The 14,162-nt window shown below is 41.7% G+C and overlaps 1 protein-coding gene and 1 long non-coding RNA gene across 3 annotated transcripts in view; one reads left to right on the plus strand and one right to left on the minus strand.

Moving 5' to 3' along the window:
- Window positions 1-565: 565 nt before the first annotated feature.
- Window positions 566-3,408, minus strand: LOC128144210 (uncharacterized). The gene is made up of 2 exons (XR_008236006.1): window positions 3,232-3,408; window positions 566-1,195 (listed from the first exon to the last, which is right to left on the minus strand). It is a non-coding gene; the product is annotated as an uncharacterized LOC128144210 (long non-coding RNA).
- A 40-nt stretch (window positions 3,409-3,448) lies between these two features.
- The window catches only part of INO80D (INO80 complex subunit D), a 46,421-nt gene continuing 35,707 nt past the window's right edge, over window positions 3,449-14,162 (plus strand). Inside the window, exons 1-4 of one of the 2 annotated variants that reach the window (XM_052792688.1) lie at window positions 3,449-3,848; window positions 5,156-5,225; window positions 13,109-13,204; window positions 13,311-13,557. In XM_052792688.1, the coding sequence (XP_052648648.1) occupies window positions 13,340-13,557 (218 nt within the window). In that variant the 5' untranslated portion in view covers window positions 3,449-3,848; window positions 5,156-5,225; window positions 13,109-13,204; window positions 13,311-13,339. Of the gene's footprint in view, window positions 3,849-4,877; window positions 5,226-13,108; window positions 13,205-13,310; window positions 13,558-14,162 lie in introns of those variants that run through there. The other variant, XM_052792689.1, reaches the window with a different exon arrangement.

A 14,162-nucleotide genomic window follows, 5' to 3' on the forward strand; every position in this document is an offset into this window, starting at 1 on the left:
TGCAGCTTCCTCCAGTCACTGGTATACAACCTAAAGCATCTATTCCATTACTTTCATTAGACTCACAAAGCTTATTCACTATGTCACTGTCCTCTGTCTCACTATTAGTACCAGTGAGACACATCAGCGAAGTATGCCTCATTAGCCAGAAACTAGTGATTTAGGGAAAATTAATGTTCTTTGACCACTCTCTGCTCAAGCGTACAGTAGGTTTATTGGCTGGAGCAGTTGGTCCAGGGATGTGGCCACTTTAAAGTGGAGGCAGACAGATCTATTCTGTAACTAAGAAATGGAATTTCTAGAATACTATTCTTCATGTTGTACAGGGGATGTTTCTTGCTTTGGGTTTACACACTGTCCTTTTACAGGAATCTCGGAGTCCAATTTGTTCTCCAACATAATTTCAGAGCACTGCTCTACTCTATCAAAATGATGCATCTCCCAACTTAAGTCTTGTCGATAAGGCAAACAAATCTTTTTTTAAAATCTTCTTTTAATTCCGCATTACTAAAGCTAGCAGACTTTGCTCCTCTAGGGTGTTACTGTGTAACATTTTGTTGTCAGCATAACAAAATAATATTTGCAATTTTTAGTAAGTTACTGAAAAGCAAATCCTTTTAATCCTCTCAGGTAAATAAACAAAGTTTGATTAAATAAAATCCTCCATTCATAACATACAGATTTTAATTTCTCTGTTGAATGATACACAATAGTCCATGTAACTAAGATCTAGTGAATTTTTCCTCTTTACTTTGTCCTCCGTAAAAAGATTCAGGATTTTTCACACAAGAGACTAAAAAATAGCCCATTTCAGTTTTCCTATTCCAAACTAGATTCAAAATGTTTTTCCTTTCCCTTAGCATTAAAGCTTCTGGCTTTGCAACTAACACACATTAAATAGATCTCAGGATGTCACCAAAATGTGTAATGCTACTATGATGCATGTTTAAATTTAGGCATGCAAGTAATGCGATTAAAGTCAGTATCTGCGAAGTCAAGCACATAAGCCAAATAAAGGGTTTAATATTGTTTCTGTGTTCAGGTTCTCAAGTGCTTTCATAGCCATTTCTCTAACATGTATCATCTGCATCCCAATTAAAAAAAATACTAAGATACCCCTCAGTGTGCTGTACAGATATTCTCAAGAGTACCACAGAAAGACAGTATAGACCAGTTGTTCATGGTATGCCTCTTCCTAAAACACTGAAAATTTCTTAATAGGGCAATAAAAAGAACTAACTTGAATTATAGTTGAATTATAAAGAACTACTGAATTACAGTTAAAAGTAGCAATTCTCTTGTTTAACACAGTGCTAGATAGAAGACCACTTAGTGCAGAAACTTGAATTCAGTACTCTGGCAAAACCCTACCGACTTGGTAAGTTTTATGCAAGTAAGTATTGAGCGATTCTTCAAACACTTCTGAATTGTTAATCAGGCCTGCAAGCACCTGCAAAACTGGGGTCTGAGAATTTGGTCCTTTATTTATTTAGAAAAAAAGAAAAGGAAATATTAGTTTATGCTGCATTTGTTGAATTTCTGAATACATTGAGATAATTTATTCGTAATATTTCAAAAGGGTTTTTTTAATCATCCCGTATATGACCAGCATTTGTAATCCCTGTCATTCCTGTCATGAATTTTAGATATAGAATATAGAAGTATTTTTTGTTTAAATATCTTACAAAAAGAATCATTATACTCCATGCTCCAAAGCACACAATAATGACTGGTAAGATTATGAAGTGCCCTAATTATCGCATTACTTCTACACAAAATACAAAATCTTTTAAAATACGATAAGAGCAACATATTTGATTTTTTTTTCTAATGTAAGAGCAGAATAATGCATTTAATGGATTAATAATATGATACAGAAAAACACCTCCTATGCAATAACTCCATAGAATGCAACACTGGATTATTAAAATGTGCTAGGTAGACTAACTATAATTTAAAAAAATTCCCGCTGAACAAAAAATACAGTTTGACACAAACACCAGCTGACTTATACATTAATTCAAACTAATTTATCTAAATGAAAAACCCACTATAAACACACTATACTAGCTAGGGAAACTCACAAAGTATGTTTTGAGAAGGGAATGTATCTAAATTCAGGATTTTTTTTTTTTTTTTAAGATTAGAGTAACTGAGCTAAAACAACATATTTTAAATTTGACAGAGGAGGGAGAGAGGTTGGTAACATACTAAGTAATTCAATACATTCATTCATATGACCTTAGTCTGACTGCAGTTCAATTAGGCTATAGCACCTGAATAATTTCTACAATGGAAAAAACTTAAATATTTTTTTATGTATAGCTCATTAGTTTCCTAATTATTTCCTCTTCCTTCAGGACAAATAAAAGGAACCTTTGCAGTTCATCTCTTAACAGGGCTGTGCATAGTCCTATTGCAAGAAACATTATCATAGGTCTGCTGAATACAGTGATCAGTGTCTTCACCTATAGATAAACCATAGCATCTCACATTGTTTTGACAGCATTTCATATATTTTTTACAATCTAATAAAAACATCTGCAACAAAGAAAAACACAACGGCTGTTTTATATTACAAGATACTGTAGTATAAATTTAATGCATTTCTCAATTCTGTAAAGAAGTCAGGAATAATAGTATTCATAAATATCAGGAACAAAGCCCCCAAATCAAAACAGTAACTTAAAAAGAACCAAAAGAGGCTTTAGAAGGCTGCAAAGTGCTTTGGAAACATTAAAACCAAAACTCAACTATTGCCTCCAAATTTCTTGCTATGAGCTTTATTTTTTCACATCCCATCCTGAAGGGCAGACAATTGCTAAATTTATGACAGATTAGCAGAATTTCTCAGATATGTATCACGGGTTCCACTCACTTGCATTAAATCCCCCATAGCTTCTCTATATGGCCTACTCTAGGAAAAAAAATAAAAAAATAAAAAAATAGCTGTTTTTTCCTACCAGTACATTCAGTTTTATTTACGATGCCTTGAGAGAAAGACGTAATGGTACAGTTACACCAAACTAGCCCACATCAATCTCAGCTGTTCTACTGAGAGTACAAGTACCAAAAAAAAAAAGTTACACTAACTTTCACAGTTACACATTAATTTTAGAACTACCACACAACGACAAAAAAGTTATCAACTTTATAAATTACAGGAGAAAACCACGAATTTTTAATTTTTACAGAAAACCAAAGTTACTAAAAATATATTTTTTACCGTACCTCCTTTTAATTTTTTTTTCCAGAAAGCTGATCTTAACGGGTTATAAAGAAAATTATTTCTTCAGCCACATGCCTTTGTATTTTATCTTTATTTAAAATAAAAAGTAACATAAATGATAAAAAATTTGGTTTTGGCCATGTGGCTCCCTCCCCCAAATTGACACTTTATAAAAACCTTCTGTACTTTTTTTCCCCCTCCCTCTCTCCCTCTCTACTACCTCCAAGATGGTAGGAAAGTTGTTGTTTTGGAGGGCAGAGGAGCCGCTCTCTGATGTTATGTCCTCTCAGTGCCTGTAGTGGTGCTGTAGGAGGCTGCTGGCTCTCTTCTTGAGCAGCCCCAGCAGCCCTGCCTTCTTTGCTGGAGAATATATTCAGGGATTCCCCTTAATAATCACCTACCCTCTGAGCACTTTGTAGTTTTAAAATAATAAAGAGCCCCCAAAGCTTCCTCCCCACAAAAAGCAGGATCTTCTCAGAGCCAGGGGGGCAGCAGCTCCTCAGCACAGAGCCCGAGCCCATTCCCAGTCCCTCTGCTGGGGAGGAAACTCTGATCTGTCAGCCCAACAGAGGGAAAGGGGGGAGAGGAGAGAGAGGAGAAAAAAAAAGCAGCTGGAAAGGTAAGCCAGGCCCGGCCTGCATCCCCGGGCTCGCGTAGCGCGGCAGGCGGTGCGAAGCGTGCAGGGCGGGCGGGGAGGCGGGCTACGCGAGGCCGCGGATCGGCCGGGGCGGTGTAGGCCGCAGCGGGGGGTGAGGGGAGCCGGCGGGGGTTTTGAGGCTTTCGGGCGCCGAGAGGAACGCCGAAGGGGGGGGTGAGACGGTCGCCGGAGCCCAGCGGGAGGGTCGGGGCGCGGCGCCGCGGCGCCTTTGCCCGGGAGGTGAAGGGCGGCGGGGGAGAACGGGGGCGGGGGGGGCGCTAGGCCTCAGCGCGGCGCGGCCCGGCAGCTCCGCTCCGCTCCCCGCCCCGCCGGGCCCCCCGCGCCGGGCCCTGGGCCCAAAGCGGGCCGAGCCCCGCTGCTGCCGAAGCTTGGCGGCTGGGGGGAGGCGGCGGGGGTGCCTCGGCCGGGGCCGCTCCCCCCCCCCCCAGCCCCGCGCGGAGCGGCGGGACGGGGGGGGGGGCCGCGGGACGGGGGGGGCTGAGGGCGGCATTAATTTGCCGAAATGACTTTTAAAGAGCGGCGGTGGCGGGGAGGGGGGGGATGCCCCCAGCCCGGTCTGGGGCCGCGGAGGCGGTGCCGGTCCCGCGGGGCCGCGCCGGCCGCGGCCTGGAAAGTTTCGCGGCGTTTTTAGGGTGCTTCTCCCCCTCGCCGCCTCTGCCTGCCCCGCGCCCGCGGGGACGGGGTCGGCGGGGCGAGGGGCGCCCCGCGGCCGCGGCCCCCCCCCCCCGCCCGTCTCTCCCCCCCCCCCCCCCCCCGCCGGAGTCCCCCCTCGACTGGGCCGGCGGCGGGCTGATTCGCCTCACAACTTTTTTTTTGGGGGGGGGGCGGTTTTGGGGGTGTGTGGAGGCCGTCAGAGTGCCCCCCCCCCCCCCCGTAAGGCGCCGGGACACGGGGGCCCCGGCCCGGCCCCCGAAGGTGGGAGTGAGGGTCCGGAGCGGGGGGCTGCCTTGGCCTCGCCTTAGCGCCCCGCCACGTGCTGGGGCCGGCGCCTGGGCCGGGGTCCCTCGGCCACCCCCACTGCCCCAGGGCCGGTTGGCGTCGGCGGGACGGGGGTTACAGCCCGCTGGCCCCGCGGCCGGGGGAAGGGATCGCCTCAGCGGCCCCTACGCAGCAAGGGCCGTGCCTGGACTTGGGCCCTGGTCCCTCTCGTGTCCCCCGCTGGGGGAGCCTAGCTGTGCCCACGGGTCGGGGTCCGGCTGGGGTGGGGGGGGTCCCTGTGAGGTGCCGCTGCACCCCAGGCCTGAAAATGAAAGGATCCTTTTTTTCAGGGAAAAGAACGTCTGGTAGTTGTGAAGTGAGCCCACTGGAAAACCCACCAACGCGCTTCACCCCGCACAGGTGAAATAGCTCTCTGGTTTCTATCTAATGTGGGAGGCGTCTAGTTTTGATCAAACGTTCCTTAGTATGTCTTTTAGCTCAAAATGCTAATGGCTTTGTACAGGTAACCTGAATTTTGGAAACGACAGTAGCGCTTACCTTAAAGCCTTATATTATACTATCTGATTAAAATATGTAGATCTATAGTTAGTTCTAACTTTGTTACTTAACAACATATGATGAAGGTTTATTTTAAGGCTGTTCTCAATTTTTGAGGATTGGTAGACTTAAAAAGAAAACTGGCAAATTTAGGGCAACACATCATTCCCCTGTAGTTGACTGCCCTCTCCTATGGGCACCCCTGTACTGGCAGTGTTGCACGCTAAGGCTGTACCCACCAGGTACCGCTGCTGACTGCTGCACTGGAGCACTCGTGTTTTTTTTATGAAGCTGTCACTTATAACCTGGTAACATTTTTGCAGCCATCTTCAGCCTCTTACGTGATTTGTTTGTAATATATATGTACATCAGACAAGTTTTATTAATTGTAAAGCTAAATTATTTACAGAAAGCAACCTGAAATTTACTTAGTGGGAGTTATTTTGATGTTTCAATATTTTTATGGTGAGTCAATGAATTTGTATGTAGGGCCTGGTCCTACAGAGTTGCATGTACAGTGTTCTCACAGTACAGTAAATCCTCAGGAGGTATGAATTTATTGTAATACCATATTGAACTTTGATAGCTTGTACCTGCTAAAAGGCTGCTCTGTGAGGAGCTCTGCTGTTTTATTTTGTTGAGTATTCCTACTGAAGCAAGAATGATATTCCTATGTTGTGTGAAAATAAGCTTGTTTGTCTTTGCAGTATTGGGACTAAAAATAAGACTAAGGCATTTTGTGTAACCACATATGCAAGTGCAGGTTATCTGTTATTTGAATAAATAAAAGGCTTGGACTTACAGCCTTTTTTTTTTTTTTGCTTAAAGTACAGATGCAAGATATGCTGTGGTATGTTTAGTATCTGCTTTCTCTCAGGATCATGGTTTTGATATTTTGAGATAACATTTTAAAGTGCATTTCTGTGACGTTGTGATGGCCTAAACGTTCCATTTATTGTTGCATCTGAAGGCCGCCTTTCTGCAGCCCCACTCGCCCTGGCAAAACCTGGGCCTGTTTATAGCCACAGTGAAATAAGTGGGCTTCTGTGCAAGCATGAGAATATGCCTGTGAGGATGTGATTGCAGGACTGGGGCCTGAGACCTTCTGCTCAAATAGAGAAATCCTTGTTCAAAAGACTTCCAAAGATACGGAGCCCATCTTGAACCTTAGGTCAGGAATAGCCATGTTTAGGAAATTACTTTATTGAAATCTACAGGAGTGTGCACTTAGCGATAGTTATGAATCTTCCTACTTAACATCTTTTCTCTCTAGAAGTCCTTTGAAGTTTCTGAAATTCCAAGAGTCTTAAATGTTTGGGGTTTTTTAGGCTTTGGGCTGTCTTTGTCATGTTTTCTTTAAGGCACTATTTATCAGATGAGTGAATCAGCTGAAATTAAAATTCCTGCTTAAGTTCATTTTGTGTGGGAAAACAAAAAGTAGAACCTGTTCAGCTTTGGAACAAAAAGAGTTATTTTCCCTCCTCTTAGTTACGTTTTCTGCTGTTGATTGAAACTTTTTACAAGTCTTACAAGTTCTCTAGCCATTATTATTATTAGGAATAATACATAAATTTAATTCTATATTTATTGCATTATATTCTGAAGCATAATCTATATTACGAGTATTGCCTAAAATATACTGCTGCTTTTCTGTTAATATATCAGACATCCTTATGCAATATAAACTGCCTTTTTGCAGAGTTGAAGTAATAAGCTTTCTAAAAAGGCAGAATGAGGACAATGTTGCTGCTTCTGTCTTCCTAGGTAGATTTTAACATATGAAAAAAAGTAGTCCAAAATATGATTCCAGGTGGTAACTCAAAATGCCTAGTAAGATCTTAACATGTTAAGTGCCTTGATCTGTCAGGTACTTGCATGTGTGTGCAGTACCTTGACTTGTGCGGGGCTCTTCAGAGGTCTTTTTGAGTAAGGGTTGTACTCTAGTTAATAAAAGTGTTCCCTACAGGAACTCTTGTAGTTGACTTTGGTTGCTCCCAGTGTTTTCTGTCTCAATTTGGATGCTTTTACTAACAAAAAGACTCTTGTTCCCAGAATTATAGCAGGCTTGGTTTGGTAGCTGAGTATAGTAGAGAATTGAGCTGTTAAATGACCAGAACTAAGCCAAAGTTATGGTTAGATCACAAAATGGGGACAGAAGTTACAACTTTGTGGTGTTGATGTTGACCACAATTAGATGTGGTGCAGCTTCTCTTGATAGAACAGAACACTTCACAGAAGAGGTACTAGTTGCCTGAAGTCTTAATATGTAATAGAAAAAAGGAATGGTTTTGCTTTCTCGCTAATAATATAGTTTTTACTAATACTGACTGAAAGGTTTTACTGTAAGGTAGCTTTAAATGTGTGTCTTTTTGCAATGATTTTTATGGTCTCTGTTCATCTTTGAGTGGATGAAATTCCACGTTGCCCCAAAATCTTAAAATCTATGTATTTACTGTTAGTCTCAGCAAAAGGGTCAGACAGTGGCAAAGGAGGGAATTGTTCTTTCTTGGTCAAGTTGAGGAATCAACAAAACTACTAGTTATGCTGTGTGTGTTTGTGGAAAAGCTGAGGTTCTTGGAGATCCATGTTCCATTTCTGGCCCCAAGCTGATGGTTTTGGAAGCATATGTAGATGATTGTACCTTGTCTGTGAGATATCATGAACACACTGAGCAATTTAACATAAAGTCTGCGCTGGTATTAGCAAATGCAAAATAACACAGTTAAGACCTCTTTAATCGTGGCTTTTGTTTGGATGCAATGTGTGAAGCTCTGAGCTCAGTGCTCTTAATTATACATCTTTTAACCACTGATATATAATTGCCTTGTAATTTACAATGCATTTGGGGATTCCATTGCCTAAAAGGGTCTTATGTACGTTGAATGTCAAGTTCTGAGCATATGTTTAAGAATGTATGCAACCCACATGATTTAAAATATTCTAATATTTTCAGCACGGTGTTTTCTCAGAATTACCAGTTGAGTTTTGGGGCTATAATGCTTTGGGCTTTCTAATAGTGAGTAGGCCATTAACTTCTCTGTAGACTACAGATGATGTCAGGTACCAAATTTCTGTATGACATAATGCTGATACTCAGTATGGTCTAGCAAAGATTGCCTCCCCAAGTTTGCTGCTGCACTGTTTCCCAGCCTCTCTGAAGGACTCTCTAACTGTTTTGGGAGAGGGTATGTGGAGTGCAGAGCTACGGCTTTGTTGTCTTGGAGCTGATGTGCGCTGCAAGGGAACTGATTATGCCTGCTTGCCAGTACTAAAAGCAGTTGGGAGCTGGCTTCTTCCTATGCCTGACAGCAGGTACTGGCAGTTGCGCAGGTGTGTGCCTGTGTGTATTTAAGTCTTTCATTTCTCTTTTTACAGTCACTTTGCAAACCACCTTCTGTTGTCTTATGGACCACCAGTGGCTGCACTCAGCAGGACAAGTAGCTCTGCTTTAAGTGGTGATGTCCCAGAGTGTGGCTTTGCTCTGTGTCCTGCCTGTCCTGGCTATAAAACCTTGCTGGGAAGCTAAGTTTGTTGCTCTTCACATGTCCAGATAGGGCTTTCGCCAGAGGGAGGAGATTTTCTTCCAGTTAACTGCTCAGGAATAAAAAAATTGGAGAAGGGAAGAAATGAATGTGTTATCAAATTACAAATGTTAGTGATAACCTCATAAGAATGCAAGAAGTACCCTGCTGGGTCAGATCAGGGGTCGGTCCAACCTAGTGTTCTGTCTTGGGCAGTAGGAGTAAGTGATGCTATTTAGGAAAAGCCTGAAAGCCCAGCCACTTTTTAGTGTTTTCTTCGCTTACTCCTCCACTGTCCCTATTTGTTACATTAGGCATGCTAGCAGGTACATCATTTATGTCCCCACTGTCTATGAACTTTTCTATTGTCTTTTTGAAGCTGATGATACTGTCTGCTTCCATAGCCTCTTTGACAGCAAGTTCCAGCAGTTCACTACCTGTGAGTAGTAAAAATAAAGAACTACTACTTTAATATGTCTTGAGTCAAACTTTTACTAGCTTCATCAAGTACCCCTAGCTTTAATATTGTGTGATATGGTATATGACTGTTCTATATTCACCTTATCCCCTAGCATGATTTTTTTAAACCTCAGTAATGTCTTACATCATTTGGCAATGGCACACATTTTTGGATTCTCTTCTGTTCTTTGCCCCATTGCTTCTGACTAGCTCAAAATCTTTTATTTAGAAGCAGTTGTTTAAGGAAAATCTAGGTTCCTCAAGAAGCAGTCTCTGGTTCATGGGTTGTGGCTAAAGCTAGTCTGAGCATATGCAAGCATAAATTATGTTTCTGTTGAACCTTTCTACAGCTTCAATGTAGAGTATAAATGCAAAACCCAAAACAGCTTCCAGAAAGTTTTGTACCCTGATATTTTTGCAGTGAAGTACAGCTGCTTAAGCATTTGATTTTTCCAGGGGAAGTCCATGTTTCCGTCATCTCTTACTGAATCCTGTGGGATAAAAATAATTTCTCCCCCACCCACTATTTAGCTAACTGTAGTTTCAGTTCTCTTCAGTTAAGCTACATGTGCCTATTCCATGCTTGTGCTACTTTTTATGTAGCAGCAAAAAGCTCTGGTAAGAACTCCTGTATATTTTGTTCAAAATAAAATACTGCATCAGATTAAATCAAAATCAATACATTTAAAAGTCTTCGTTATTTTCATATCTCTCTCTCTATATATATATCTGGTATGCTATGGAAGTAAAAAAAAAAAAAACCCGACCCTCTTTTTAGATTAAGTACAACTTCAGTCTCTGATCCTGGCAGTATATCCACATAGTGCCACTGTCTTTCGGGGAGTCTGTGTAGGAATCTACCAATAAAGATATAATTGCAAGTTTGAGAGAGTTGCTGTAGGGTGTTTTTCTTTTATAACATTGGCTGCTAGGTATATTAGCTTTCTTTTTGTTCGTTGCACTAATTGATTCCTATCAGGATTTTTAACATGGTTATATTTGCACGAGCTTCTCTTAGTGTATATATAGATCCAAAAATTCATGTTCAAGCTCATTGGTTTCCCTGAGGGTTATTGTCAGTATTTTTGCTTAAATGTTTCATATGGCGTTGTACTTGTGTCCTGTATCTTTCAGACAAGTGAGAAGTAAAGTACTATGCCTGCCTTGACACGGTCAAGTTAAATGCAAAAATAAGACTTAATTATGAGTTAAATCCAAAAATAAGACTGGGGGCACAAGAATAAATCCAGGATTATAGTGGCTAGGAACTGTGGAACAATTTCTTTACAGAAGCTTAACAGAGGCACACCAGATATGCATTTCTCACTGTTTACTTTGGAACCATTCTGAGGAACTCTTTTTCTTTGGTGTGTTGCTTGATAACCTTCAGAAAAGAAATGTTGCTGGGTTGTGCAAATGAGGAGAAGGTCATTGATCCATCAAAAACTCTGCAAAGCATGATAGTAGTAGCTTAGAAGAAGGTGGTAAGTAAAACAGAAAGAAATAGAGAGCAGCATGTGAGTCACCCCAACTGCAAGATGCACTTGTTCTTTCAAGTTTTTCATCCTGTCCAGTATGCCACCAAATACGCACTGTGGTTAACTGTTGAGAGAAGCAATCTCCAGAGGAAAAGGCTTTCTGTCAGCTTCTTTGTGTGTATGAGATGCAATTAGTTAAGACTCATTTGAGTCTTTGCTGCCATAGTAATGGAGGAAGCTGTCTCTCAAACATATGGGACCCAAACTCAGATCACAACTCCCATATTGGGCATGTCACCCTGGGATTTATGTTTTTCTTTCATGCTGTTGCTGGATAATACTGAAGTGTATGTCAGTATATGCCTTAGCAGAGGTGTCTGAAAGGTTTATTTGGTTCTCAGCATGCTAAAGAAGAGATAGTTCTCTCTTCCCATTCTGTGTTTTTGAAGGGCACAGCCAACAATGAACTTTTTTGTTCTTAAGACTGATACGTTGTGAAGGTTCATACTCCAACGATTAGTTTCAAATATATATGTATGTATATAGTATGTGCTCTGTACTTTCATGTGTTTCCATGCGTTGAGAGAAGTTGGGAAAGGTGGTTGCAACTGGATTAGATGTCCGTGCTTGTGTTGTGGCTGTCAGGTGTAAACAAAGCACGAGGCCCCTGCCCCTGGGGGTGTGTGCTTGCATGCGTGCATGGAAGGGGAACTATGTGTATAAAGAGGAAATACAAAATTATCCTTAATATTGTCAAATGATTAATGAGGTCACTTGTGCTAGTTATGTTTTGTAGCATGTGTCTCCATTCTGTATGCTGTGTATGCTGCACATGTGCATATACAACTGTTCCATGAATTTTAAGTGTTTAAATTTTTAGTAGTCTACTGTGCTTCTGCTTCTACAGCTGGATATATGCTAAAGAAAGGCCTGGTTTATGCAGTTTACTGTTAGAGGTGTGATAGGGTGTTTTGTTTTGCCCTAGTGACTTAAAGTTGCTTTTCTAAATCCCCCAGTGCCATAGTGCTTGTCATTTTTCTCAAGGTGCTTTTACACAGCGGGAGGTGAAGGCTTGTACCTTCACAAGAGGAAAATGCATCTTTCCTGCAAAGTCTATGTAGGCTCCCTCCTTGCAATCGTGTTCTTGCCATTTCGGGCCTTGGGAACAAGTTGATTGAGGTGGTAATCTGTACATTTGTCACATGCCTCTAATTTATTACATATTTCCTGAATATCACCTCTGTGTACATTCCTTTGCTTGGTATATAACACATATGAAACTGAACTGAGTACTGAATATAGCATGTTCAAAAGAGTTTATTCCAGTGCTTCAGGATAGCCTTTCTGAAGAAAAGCTGCCTTTTGCAGGCTAAGCTGAGTGTAGCAGAGTAGCTGCAGAATATGTGTACTGTTAATTTTATTTGAAGCTACTTGGGGTGGGGTTTGTTTGTTTGTTTATTTTTTGTTTGGTTGGGGCATTTTTGTTTGTTGGGGTTTTTTTTAAGGTGATTGCCAAAGACTCCCTAGTGTTGGGAAATGAAGAAGTACCTTATGATTGCATGGATTTGCACTGTAGGAGTCTGTTTTAGGGGGGAAAAACCCAGCCTCTTGCTGAAATGACATTTCAGCCCTCCTGGCATCGATGGGAGTACTGCCTCTGATATTATTAATGCCCACATTTACCTAAAATAAGTACAGTAAGGTAGGAAAAGCTCTGAAGAACCATGATGACCTCAGGAGGGACTGCATATTGATGATGCTTGCAGAAGCTGTGAGCAAGTACAAGATCTGAAGACTGTTTGTCAGGTGTGGTAAAGAAAGCTTTTTTTAAAAAATAACCACTTTCTTGCACTGCCTGATGGAATTAAAATTTTGCAGAGCAAGGATAGTCACCAGCATTTTTGTAAGCAAAGATACTTGAAGTAAAACCTCTGCAATCAAATAGGTTAATCATCATTCAACTTGATTCCTGAAAGCAGGTGATCTAATCTGATGCTTAACCTTTTTCAACTTATAGCTCCTAATGACTTTCTGGTAGATGAGTGGAGTTTTGTTTAACAGGTTTAAGTGCAGTGGCAGTAGAATTTTTTTTCCCCCCAATAATTGCCTTTCACGGTTTCCAAAGATCTGTGACTACTGATTGAAAACTATTGTGCTAGTGGATTTGGCTTATTGGATGCTAGCTGAACCACAGGTTTAGTGGCTACATCTGGCCACTTTACTTATTAAGCAGTAATAATACCTATTTTATTCTGACTGACTTTGACCTTTTTGATATTTTCCTTAGACAATCTGCTTCATCTTGATTCATCATCATTCCAGGATAGTGGTGTCCTTGGGGCTCTCTCTTAAGATTGATATGGTACAGAAGATTTAAAATCAGGTATTGTTTTGGGTCACTCTTTCCTGCTGAAATGAAACACACAGTCTAGAACTGAATGCATTTTTTTTTCCTTATGTGATTTGTCTTAATATTTTGGTTCTTTCAGCTGATGTTCACAAGGAATAGAGTCACGTGATGTATGAAGGCAAACACATACACTTCTCTGAGGTTGACAATAAGCCCTTGTGCTCATATAGCCCCAAACTGTGCAAGCAGAGGCGACTTAACGGCTACGCCTTCTGTATCAGACACGTTCTGGAGGACAAGACTGCCCCCTTCAAGCAATGTGAATATGTGGCCAAGTATAACAGCCAACGCTGCACCAACCCCATCCCCAAATCTGAGGACCGTAGGTGAGTTGTGGTTACCCATCTGCAAAGAGGGAAGCAGCTGGGACATAGGCATGAGTTTTCTTTTAAGGTGCTGCTTGGTTTCAGGATGAGGGATGAACTGGCCTGAGTGGACTGAATTCCAGGATGTTCCTTTGAGGGTTTTGGTTTAAGACCAGTAAACTTTTATTTTATTTTCTGTGGGAGTCAAGTACTTAGAAAGGGGGCAGTAACTACTCCCAAGGAAGTTTTTGGGAGAGTCCATTGCTTTTCTCAAATTCACTATAAACTGTGGATCAAACCTGCTATACAATACCTGCTGTTCTAATTAATTTGCTTTGTCACTCACAATACATGCTCTCAAAAAGGCCTCCTTGTTTGGCCAGCTGTGCCAAAAGCACACTTCCATCTGCTTTTTCAGGACAAATGGTTGAAAATGCATACCTTCTGGCCACAGGGAGCAGTGACACATAGGGACGAATCCAGAATTACAATTCAATGTTTGTGATTTGGTACTGATCTGTAGTGTTGTATTACTGGAATAAAATAAGTATTACTTGATAACAGATGAGCCAGCTGGGAAAGTGCTGTCCACTCCCTTTCTTCTTTGCTTCCCCCCTTCCTCTCCC

This window comes from Harpia harpyja, chromosome 7 (genome assembly GCF_026419915.1).
Source record: "Harpia harpyja isolate bHarHar1 chromosome 7, bHarHar1 primary haplotype, whole genome shotgun sequence".
Taxonomy (NCBI): Eukaryota; Metazoa; Chordata; class Aves; order Accipitriformes; family Accipitridae; genus Harpia; species Harpia harpyja.